General features: G+C 40.5%; 1 protein-coding gene across 6 annotated transcripts in view; it reads right to left on the bottom strand.

Moving 5' to 3' along the window:
• WDFY3 (WD repeat and FYVE domain containing 3) overlaps positions 1-11,206 on the bottom strand; it is a 265,268-nt gene extending 254,062 nt beyond the window's left edge. For all 6 annotated transcript variants that reach the window (XM_082259297.1, XM_082259299.1, XM_082259298.1 and 3 more), the window contains exons 1-4: positions 11,001-11,206; positions 9,998-10,121; positions 7,604-7,713; positions 5,942-6,103 (exon numbers count right to left, since the gene is read on the bottom strand). In XM_082259297.1, the coding sequence (XP_082115423.1) occupies positions 5,942-6,103; positions 7,604-7,713; positions 9,998-10,121; positions 11,001-11,180 (576 nt within the window). In that variant the 5' untranslated portion in view covers positions 11,181-11,206. The remainder of the gene's footprint in view (positions 1-5,941; positions 6,104-7,603; positions 7,714-9,997; positions 10,122-11,000) is intronic.
• Positions 11,207-12,147: the final 941 nt, after the last annotated feature.

The raw sequence follows: 12,147 nt of genomic DNA, 5'->3' as shown, positions 1-12,147 counted from the left end.
TGAGTGTTAATGGAGGTGAGCCGCCATTACACTTAATGCTGGATTGTTAGCTCACCTACCACTGCACCTGGCTGTCACTGGAATCTTTTTCACATCTTTTAATTCACTTGATCTCTTTAATGGACATTTGAGCACTCTAGTCACTTTACTTATGTTATATGGACTTTTCTAGAACTATATTTAATCACATTTAATATTTATTGCTATTTTTGGATTTACTACCGATTTATGGACTTTTACAGCACTTGATTATTCACATACTATATTTATTGAGAATTTCTTGGATTTTTGAGAAATTCCTGGATTCATTATTAGTTTTATTATACTTGTTAATATTTGATTTAATAAGTTGAATCACTGTCACCATTTTCAGTTATTGGTGTTTGATACCACATCATCTATTCTGCACTTAGCACCTTATTTATGTATTGATGCATTTATTTCCACTTCATTTATTTGAAATTATTTATATGACGTTTTAATCACATGTTGGAGATTCATTATTATTATACCTGCAACTGCTTTATATTTTTTATATCATATTATGGATATTTATTGTTTTTAAAATTATCACATCATCATTTTATAATTTCGGACACTTTGAATTGCTATTATTAGAGTGGTCCATCATTTTAAGGATCAGAGCGCTGATTCTCTCTCATTTTATAAATGCAATTTTCTAGCAGCAGAAAATAAAAAATTGTTGATTAAATTTTCTCCACCAGTGGGTAATATGGGCTTTCTTGCTCTCACCTCACAAGATGGACCTAACCTATATCAGGTCAAACACGCTTTTACCCTTTTACATAGGGTTATTATGCTCTTTTGTATGTATCCTTCCAGGCAAGTATGGATCTCCCATTATAGGTGCATAGGGTTCTTCAATGATAATCAATTCCCATCCTGGTTCCTCTTAGCTTTTTCTCCCGTATAGGACCCAAAATAGAATAACTCTTAGTGCCTATTGTCATTTTAGCTTTATTTTTTAAATAGAAGGATACGTCTGTATACATTTCACGTGGTATAGTAACGTAAAGCGTATGGAGAAGGAGCCAGTGATGTCATGCCACAAATGTAAGTGAGCAGAGCGCCATTTTGTTGGAGGTATAAAAAAGGTACACAGAGACTGCATCCATTGTAATATATACAGGCAATCAATTTCTTATGCATTGCGATAAAATATAAGCAGATTTATTTAAGCTGAACACTTTATATTACATAAAAACCTTAATCAACAGCAATGTCTGGTACAGCAGCTACTTCCATTACCATCATTCCCAGCATTTCTAAACTACTTAACTATCAGTACCCTTTATTGGAAGTGCAGTTTTTCATGAGAAGTCTGTTGTTCAACCTGCCCTTAAGGCAAATGCAAGCAAATGCATACAGCAAAAGCAAGGTTCATGCACACAGATGTCTACCTAGAGTGCAAGACAGTTTTGAATTTTAATTTAGCTGCATAGAAGCCCTGAAGAATACTAACAATTTTGGAACTTGGTCATTTTATACTACCTACCTAAAAGATTACATGACTCTTCCTTAAAGAAAGCTACCCTATTTATAAAAAAAAAAACAACAGCCTTGTGATTAGTATAAAGTGCTGTGGTGGTCAACCTGGTAAATATAGAGAGCATTCAGACATTTTTCAAAAAAGGCACATAATAGAATCTGTACTTATTTGCATCAGCAGGTGTATTACCGTGCGGTGTGATGGAGTGCCTTGTGCATGTGTACTGCTAAGTGTTGCGCAAAATGACAATATCATGCTACTTTTTTTTTATTGCAGAGCACACCAACAAACTGCATTGGTATAAATCTGAGCCATAGGATTTAAAGACGGATTGGTTTATTCTCACTTAGTACTGTGTTGGCAAACGCTGCCCAATGCAGCTGGTGTGAACAAGCCCTGAAGGGGTTTTAATGCACAGAGCAATTTTGGATTTACAATTATTCATATCACCACGTAAAGAGACAGCTTCCAGCAATGGCTAAATGTCATCCTCACTAGTTCCCTTTAGTTTAAAATTAAACAAAGACATTATATTGTCCTAGTGTCAAATAGACTCACAGTCTAACAATTTAGTAGCTCTAGCTTGGATGTGGCCAGCATTTAGGAGGCCAGTGTGCAGGGAAGATCAATAGGTCTGCTCACTGGCAGCTGCTAATGTTTACATTTGACCACCACTTGCACTGTGATGCCACCAGCACTGGGACCATTTGAGGCCCTTGCTTACCTGTTTCTCTATGCAGTGAGCTGCATAGAGGAGCCTGGAGGATAATGCGTTGGGTACCAGGGATGTTGCGGGAATCCCAGGCCCCGAATATACAGTATACCATGTATAGAGATCAAGGATAGCCAAAATCAGAAAACATTAAAAAGGCAAGTTTAGTTTTTTTTTTTTTTTTAAGAAATTCTACTTACCTTTGTGGATGCAGCATCGATCCAAGGCTGTATCTGTCCCCCGTCAGCTCTAAAGCCTAGTACACACGATTGTAAGAAAAATACCGCTCGTGTGATAATCTGATCATTCGTACACAGCTTTCGCAAGCCAATCATGCAAAGAGGGGAAAATTCTCGTACGATACCAGATTGTAAGATTTTTGTTGAGCAGCTTCAAGTCCACTCTATAGCAGTTTTACAGCTACAGGGCGGCACTTGTGTGCCAGACCACCTATATATACACACACACGTGATCCAACACTTCCAGGTAGGGGGGGCGTGAATGTGCATCACTGATGGCTTGCTTTTGCTGTAATCACACACAGTAGAAGCCAAATGGCGGGTGCAGGGTACTTGAAGTGCTCCCGCACCTGCCGAGCATCAGGCAGAGACACAGACCTGCAATCTGCCTATGTACACAAGGCAGATCGCCGTTCTGACAGGTGGGAAGGGATGGTGTTTGTGTCCCTGCAAAACAGTGAATAAAGTCAATCTCTTCCCCTAGTAAAAACACCTCACACAGTATAGTAAAACACTGGATAGGCACACAGTTCACCCTTTTGCCCCTGATATTAACCCCTTCCCAGCCAGTGCCATTAGACAGCCTGATGAAGGAGCATGGATGCTCCGAACACGCCCACTTCCTGCTAACCCCTTACCCGGATGTGGCGTTATCAGCCTTGTAGCCGGAATATGGCTGCGGTTCACACACTGCGTTTTGGGAACAGCTGACTGCCATCAGCCCCTCTACAGGACTGTTTCCATCATCCATTACATCCCACATAGGACGGAAGCAGATGAACTGTTATTTACCTTCCATGTCGACAGACCCTTACTATAAGTGAGTCTGTTACTTATATCAAATAAAATTTCTGCTACACTAAGCTGGCGCCACTCTGTCCTCTTGTTATTTCTCCACAGCTTCTCCTCGCTTCTTCTCAGCCGCTGAGTATTGCCTCCCCACCATGGATCAGAACAGGACTTTTGTCCCAATATAAATGCTATCCCCAGTAACTATTTTAACTGTTTAATTTAATTGCCTATCTTTTACTAATAGTGCGCCATGACACATTGTTTATTAGTACAGTGACAGTGCATATTTTTATCACTGATCACTAAATTAGTGTCACTGGTTCCCACAAAGTGTCAGAGTGTCCGCCGCAATATCGCAGTCACTGATCCCTGCCATTACTAGTAAAAAAAAAAAAAAAAAGAAGGAGGTATTCAAATACCAAAAGAAAGTTCTATTTGTGGGGGGGAGGACATACATTTTATATGGGTACAGTGTTGCATGACCAAAAAATGGCTTGGTCACAAAGGGCAAATCTTCCGAAAATCAAGTGGTTAAACAGTACAGTTTTCGTCTGAAAATACAACACAATACATTACTTCCGAAATTGTATTCGGTCGTATGAGAACATGCTGGCTCTGTAAAACTAAAAATCCCAGCACGTTACATCTGCCTTTCTCCCATCCCTGTTGGACTCCATAACAGCACATCATATCCTGTCTCTGAAACTACAAGTCCCAGCACAACATACTTTTCCACAGCCACATCTGGAACACCTCCTTTTCTTATATTCCATTAAAAATGCAATAAAAAAATGACAAGCTATATTTCTTCCAAAGCAAATTCTGAAAGCCATACACAAGTTCAGTTAGGACATCCAAATTTATGGATATAGTGAAATAGAGTTTTAATTGGATGGGTGGTTTATAGAGACTACTCTTTAGGTTATTTATTGATTTGCTTCCTGGAGTTTTCGGACATGCCTAGAAGTCTCAAAGAAATGGATGGAATAAATCAAGCATTCATGATGAATGGTTATGGTTTGGCTCCAAAAAGAGGCCATGAGCGAGAGAGAAAAATCACTGGATGATAAAAAGTGTGTAAACTACTAGTGCCATTAGCAGAATACAGACATTTTCAACAGACTATGACCATACATAATAGGATTTTACAGGTCAATAATATACAAGTCTCCTCCACTAGTTATCATGTGACAATTGGCAGGTGTACTGTATTGTCCATTATAGGAATTACACTGCAATGTTTTTTTGGACAATTTTAGCTACCATCATTTACGATGGAAATTACATACCTGTGATTATCTGACTTTATTGGACATTTATGAACACAAATAAATGGTTTTTAAATGGTTTAATTCACACTCTGTATTTATGTGTGTTGTTAGGGGTGTTCAGTTTAGAAAAAAAAAATATCAAGCTTTTCACATTACTAAATTGTAAGGGATGTGATGCATTTCTAACTTATTGGTGGTTGAGCAGTATCCAATTGTCTTGTATACAGATAGTAGAGTAATGCCTCTGCTTTAGCAGATAAAGGAACATCAGGTGGCTGCTCGAAGTGGATCCCCAAGATATGACCATCAGGAGAGATGCAGGAAAAAAAAAAAAAAGGTCTAATTTTTGTGAACATTTCTGTTAATGCTTACAGAAATTAAGAGTGATGGAATGTAGAAGCTAGGAGTTATGTGTACCTCATTCAAACTGCACCACTCTACTAAAATTGACACAATGTAGCAGACCATGTGATTAACAAAGTTAGCTGCTCCAATTTCTATGCCCTGCATGCTCCTGCAAACAGCAGGATAGGAGCAGGAGCTCCTTCTACTCCAGCTCCATTTAGTAGGTTACTGACCGTTCACATTCCCTACTCAAGGTATGACCTTGAGGGGATCCGCGGCAGATAAAATTAGTGCAATCCCCTACTTAAAGTGGTTCTAAAGGCTGACCCCCTTGAATACTTTCCTGAGCTGGATCTCAATCCAGCGATGCGCACCAGAGCAGAGGCTCTCTCAGTCCTCCCCTCATTGGCTCAATCACAGCCAGCGAGTAAGGAGTGAGAAACGGGGCCAAGATCCATGGACCCACAGAGTCGGCTAAGAAGTGACCACGCATAAGTGCCCCCATCACAAGTGGCTTGCTACTGATCATGTGATGAGACTGCTATCGTAATGCATGGTGATGCAGGTTTCAGGAAGATGTGGAGTGGATCAGATTTCAAGTGAGTCAACACCATATTATGAGGCAACTTCTGACTTTACCATGAGATTTGAGATACCTCCCTGAAAATACTGATCTGTACTTGCTCCTTCTCCTATGAGAGCCCCAAAGCCTCTTCAGAGAATACCCCCAGCTATGATCTATCTTTCTATTCACACTCAGAAGCCCTTATTGGGGATGAATGGAGATTCTTCTATTATGGGCCCAAAGGGTAGATAGCATCTATACAGTAATAAACAGATTCTTCAGAGCAAGTAGAAGCCAACCAGGAGACTTATGTAGTCAAGACTGTGCAGCTCAGTGAGTGAAGATACCAGAGATGTGAGGACAGGAGAGATTTTGCAAGGCAGAGTATACCCCTGTCCATTAAAAATGTAAAAAGAAGGCTAGAGATCTGCTGTCTAGACAGAAGTAAAAACATACTTTGATAGTATTTCATACAAGACCTACTCACTGTAAGTAGAATTTGTTTACCTGCACAAAGACTTTCTGGAGCAAGGCTCTGCGTTCAGTCAAGGGCAGCTCATTATCTGCTCCTCCAGGTACCTCAGGCACGTGTGGGAGGTCAAAAAACAGGTACAGGCATTTAATCAGGGTGGAAGGTACCGACATTGTTGTCATGCAGTCCACAGTTTTCTAGTTAAAAGGAATATAGAAAAATAAACCGTTATTTCAAATCATTTCTTGTAACAGCAAATGTGAATGGAAAAATAATTATACATTGATTTCCTTTAGAGTAGATGGTCTAGCAATTTAGTTTCCATTTACTGTCAAGTCTATGTAGGCTGCTTCCAAAAAAAAAAAACAGTGTGTTGCATAGTAGAAACACTGCACAGGTACTTATTATAACAGTCCATCAAAATCCAGCAGCACATACACACATTTTCTTCATCACCCTAACAACCCATGTATATGCCTGGAGCAGGAGAAGCTGTACTGAGTGCAAGCTTTGGGGGAACGGAACAGTAGAGGTGCAAAAAAAAAAAAAAAAAAAAAAAAGAAGGAGCATGTGCTGATTAAGAAGGGAACTAAAGCAAATGCATGCTTTATTTTGCATGGGCAAAGTGTATGTCAGGGATAATAAAAAAAAAAAGAAATGCTGTAGGTTTGCAAATTTTCCTAGGTTTTATCCCTTTACGTACAGTATTTTCTTAGTCCCTCTGCAAAGTCCCAGAAATACCTGGCAGTTAGTCCCGGTTCACACTTCTGCGATGCGGGAACGCTGCGAATATGCAGCCTGTTCCCGCATCGCATCCACACCCCTGGCAGTTCACACTGCCATATGCGATACGCAGGGGGTATAAATTAAAAGTTAACGACACCCCCAGTTGAGATCGCATATCGCAGTGCGATCTGCAAGTTCGCACAGAATCAGATCGCACTCGTGTGAACCACCATGCGATCTGATTCTGCTGCGGATAAAAAAAAGGGTCATGTGCGCATTTAGTGCGATTGCAGTGCGAATTCAGCCATACAAACTGTATGGCTGAAATTTGCACCGCACGGAGATCACATGTAATTTAGTAGCAGTGCGCTATGAATTACATGCAATCTCTGTGATTGCACTAATGTGAACCGGCCCTAAAGCTCACCTAATGTAGCTTCTTGTGATAGGGTGGCAACAACGCTGCACTGCTCCTGACATCACAGCAGAGTTGCCACTCTCCTGTAGACTGTGCTTTGCTTGCACTACAGTGGAATGAAAAAAATATTACAGAGATCATGACTGTCAGCATTGTCACTGCTGATTCACAATCCTGTAGTTTGTCAATCTTCATCTGGTCACACCTAAACCAAATGAGGATTTGTTCAGTCAAGGAACATAACATATTATTGTTTACTTCATGAGGCTTGAGGATCACGTAGTAACTGGATGAGGTACTTTTTTAGACTGTAATCCAGGATTTAATTGTACTTCAGCTGTGGTGCCCTAGTTTATACAAGCTATACTAAAAACTAAGCTAGAAGCATTTAAGCATTACTTACTGTAAGTGCCCATGTGAACTGACTCTACATAGAACAATGCTGCAATTTATCAGGACCTTTACCCAGGTTAGAAATTCAGAAAATATTTGTTTTCACCTGTAATGATGAACTATCAGATGTGATCAAAAAACACAATGAATAAGAACACACCTGCCCAGATGAAGCCAACAGGTTAATGACAGTCAGAAGCATCCAGCCCCTGCTGGTCTCTTCGCTCTGGTTGATCTCTAGGAACTGGACGATGGCTCGACTAGCAGCCTCTGCAGTAAAAGATGAAAAGTTTAATGAAATCACTATGTTTATGCAAGTTCCATTTAGTTATTAACAGAGGTTCATGTTATTGCAGTCATTTTGTTTATAATTCCTAATACAATTACACCATATACAATTACACATGGGACTGATATACGGTTTTACAGAAAATATGTGTATGCTTCTTGTGGACAACACTTGAACCTCATTGTCCCATCCATTGGCCCCTCAATGCGGCAAAGTCCTTTAGCAGAGAAACAGCCTTAAAACATTGTTTCCACTGCCGTGCTTGACTGTAGGGATGGTATTCTTAGAGTCCTAGTCAGCATTTTTCCTCCTGCAAACATGGCGAGTTGCATTAATTCCAAAGAGCTCAATTTTGGTTTCATCTGACCACAGCACTTTCTCCCAGTCCTTCTCTGAATCATTTAGATGTTCATTGGCAAACGTCAGATGGGCCTGTACATGTGCCTTCTTGAGAGGGGGACCTTGCGGGCGCTATCTTTGGCGGCGTATTGTGTAACTAACAGTTTGTTTGGTGACTGTAGTCCCAACTGCCTTGGAATTTTTCACAAGCTCCACCCGTGTACTTCTGGGCGTATCCCTCACTTTCTCATGATCATCCTTACCAATGAGGCTAAATCTTGCATGGAGCTCCAGACCGAGTGCGATTGAACAGTTGTCTCCTTCTCACCAAGCTTCTTGCTGATGGCCTTGTAGCCTATTCCAGCCTTGTGCAGGTCTACAATCCTGTCCCTGATGTCCTTTGACAACTCTTTGGTCTTGCCTATGATGAGGTTTGAATGGAAGAAAGATTATGTGGACAGGTGTGTTTTATACACACAAGGAGTTGTCATTAGGAGCACCTTTTTAAATTGACAGGACTAATCGGTGTACCACATGAGCACATACTGTAGCCAGTCTGTGGGAGCCAGAATTATTGCTGGTTGGTAGGGGATCAAATACTTTGTAGCAGTACTCCCATGGGAGCTGCTGAGTGTGGGTTCCCCTGGGTTACCATTAGCAACAGTAGGACATTTAAGCATGTTTCCAAGCGTGATTACCTCAGACAAGTACCAGTCCAGTTTCTTTGATGTTTAGGGTTTATTGAGAACTTGGATAGGAGAAGGGATGAGTGGGATACTCCAACAACTGAATTATGCACAAATAGGCAGGGACTATACAGAATTGCTAATTTATGCTGGTTAGCGCTGATTGACGCTGATTAACACTGACTGATGCTGGTCACGGCTATACCGCTTACTTTAGCTTCACCTTTGACTGTGAAAAGTCCTTTAAGCTCCCTAAGGTACTCTTTCCTTAGGTAGCAGACTTGTAGTGCAGACTGTACTGCTGAGACACTTCAGGGCCCTTCCTGATGCCCCCTTTACTGCAACATCCCGGGTTAGCTGGCTCTCTGATCCCCTTGACCTCTCTTGAGTAGTCTCTTAGGCAGACCCCTGGCAGATCTTGAGTACTCACAACCGCAGGTTTTCCATAAGAATCCTGCCCCACAGCTCCACTTGAGCCTCCACAGCACAGCTCACCCCCTGGTCCTTGGCCGACTGCCTGGACCACCTTCCTTAGCAACAGGAGGAGAGAGAGCCATCACCCTCCTCCTGGGACCTGGCTTCCCACCTAAAGACACCCTGTCACATGCTCCCCTCCTATTTATTTGCAATCCCAGGATGCATTGCAGGAAGGCCCTCCCACTGGAACTGACAAAACAGTGTGTCACTGGCTAGGTTTCCTCCACTGTCAACTAACAAATCAGACCCTCCTGATAAGCAGAACAGGGCCATAACTATGCTTTACATAGCACCTACCTAGGAGGATGCTACAACTTCTTTTACTCACTGAACTGCAACTCAATTTATAACAGTTGTATCATGTTTTTTTCTGGATTTTTGGTTGATATTCTGTCTCTATCATTTAAAATACACCTAGGATAAAAACTATAGACCCTTAATTTCCTTGTAAGTGGGCAAATTTACAAGATCTGCAGGGGTCAAATAATTATTTTCCGCACTGTATACTATGATACCAAGACAATTCTTCCATATAATTTACAGAACGTGACTTTTTACAAGGCTCAAATATTGATTGATTTTTACTATTGTCCATGCCTCTACCGGAGAAATAAAAACCCATGGACAGCAGGTAGTTTAACAGGTGGGCATAGTATGATAACTAAAGCAGGTTTAAAGCTGGATATATTTAAAGGAGTAAAAAAAAAAAAAAAGGCACAACAAAAAGGGTAAAAAAATAGGGGGGGTAAAAAAAGTAACACACCTGTGGACTTATTAGAAGCTCTCCTTCGAATCTCGGTCACCATCAAGCGTGACACTTGCGTTGTAAACTGCAGAAGGTCTGAGAACTTCTCTGTCATTGTGCTAGGAGGTGCATTTCCAAACACCTAATAAGAAAAGAAAATTGTGAATCAAATGCAACAATAAAATATTGTTAAGGAAAAAAAAGACAAAAAAAAGACAAAAGAAAAAAAAAAACATGAGTTGTACAGAAATAGAAAAGTTAAAAAAAAAAAAACACAACTGCAATCTTTCTTCCAAACAAATGTTGATTTATGGTAAAAATTCAAACACCAAGGGAAACCTTAATGGTTTGTAATTTGATCATTAGTTTTTAATATAACCAGGGCTATTTTTTTCTCAGAGAATAGGTGCAGGAACATATATCCCCTCCAGCAACAATAGATTCCCCACCAGCCAGCATCAAAAGACACCTGTAGCAAAGCCCAGCACCCCTTGCCATTACATAAATTCAGTGCTGGAGGTGCCGGAACTGCGTTCCCCCACGTTCCTGCTGAAAAAAAGCCCTGAATATAACTTAATGTAGGACCTAACCTGGGTATACAAGTAGTTTTTTTATTTTTTTATTCAACCAGCAGGTTGACGGAATAAAAAATGGACAGATCCCCACATCAACACAAGCAATGTGAATGTAGGGATCTTTCTATTATATTCTGACAGAAGGGACTCTTCCTCCACCAGAGTAAACAGATTAGTGCTTGAAACCCTTGGCTGCAGCTGATGGTTTTTCAAAAGGACCATTCAATAGAAGCCAGTCGTTATAGACCATTGAACAGACAGTAGTACGTGAGTACCAGTCTAAAGCAGTTTTATTCAGGGAACAATGTATCTGGATCTAAAGTAGGGGAGTCGTTTTAGGTGGTGGTGGTTGGAGGGTTGGGGGAGTAGGCCAAAAAGGTAACTCTAAATTTTCTCCAAAGTACAGTAGAGTGTGGCACAGCACTTTTACTATAACTTGCACTTACCCTGTTAAAGACAGGCAGCATCATGTAAAGTTTCTCTTCCTGTTCCTTTTGAGTCATGTGTCGGGCAGGATGACAAAGCTCAGTAAAGAGCCGCCTCAAATGCATTAAACCTAGTGCATTGTCCTGTGGGCTGCACTCCTCTTGCCGAGGTCGGCCCATGATCCTCTTCACCATATTCATGGTTGAATTTTGTCAATGCACCCCTCTTACCTACAGGGAAAAAAAAAAAAAAAAACTATAATCATCAAAAATCACCTATTTAACAATCATTTCATGCACTATAAAAAGGGTTTTCCTCTTTAACAAGACCACGAGATATGAGCAGAAAAAAACAATTTGTTTTCTTACAACTTCTGAAGATTTTAAACATTTTCTCATTTTATATATATGGATTTACAAAAAAAAAAAAAAAAAGAAAAACTCCAAAGATATCCAGAGACAAGTAATCTATGTATCAAGTAACAATTCTAGCATCATCAAAGTGCTCCTTTTTCAGACTCCTCATCTGTGAATCAATACAACACTGCATAAAAACACAGCGGGTCCCACCACAATCCTCTTGTAAAAACAACAGAAGGACGCTTATGCCACTATTGTTTGCATTGCTTAGACAACAAAAGTCCTCTCTGACCAATATAATCTATTATTATTACATGATCATCAAAAAAGATTATAACAGAAGGTGGTACTGTAAGCAAAATCTGGACTGATATTTTACAGATTTGGAAAAGTCAGGGAAATTTTTGTTCATGAGTAGCAGATGGAGGGAGGATTACCACTTTCACTGGAAATCCCCTTTACAAGTGCACGCTGGCATATAAATATGGTAACTGACTTGTAATGGAATGTATGTAATGGAGAATGACTAAGGCAAGCCATAGATTATGCGATTTTCTTGCCTGCATCCACAGGAAAAATAAAGCGCTTGATTCTCCCATCAACACAGGCAGTGTAGATGTGGGAATCAATCCCACTGAGCGATTGCTTTTTGGCAGGGGGGGCATGGGTGGCGGTCCCTGCCGGGAAAATGCAGTGATTATTGCTAGCGGCTATAGCTGCTGCCAATAATTGCATGCTAGAAATCGGACATGCTGGCTTGTACCCATCGATGGATCAACTTGGGTACAATCAGCCTGCCAATAGATGG

The sequence above is a fragment of the Pelophylax lessonae genome, assembly GCF_965119305.1.
Source record: "Pelophylax lessonae genome assembly, chromosome: 1".
Taxonomy (NCBI): Eukaryota; Metazoa; Chordata; class Amphibia; order Anura; family Ranidae; genus Pelophylax; species Pelophylax lessonae.
The sequence above is the reverse complement of the archived record's forward strand: the minus strand, read 5'-3'. Positions and strand labels throughout refer to the sequence as shown.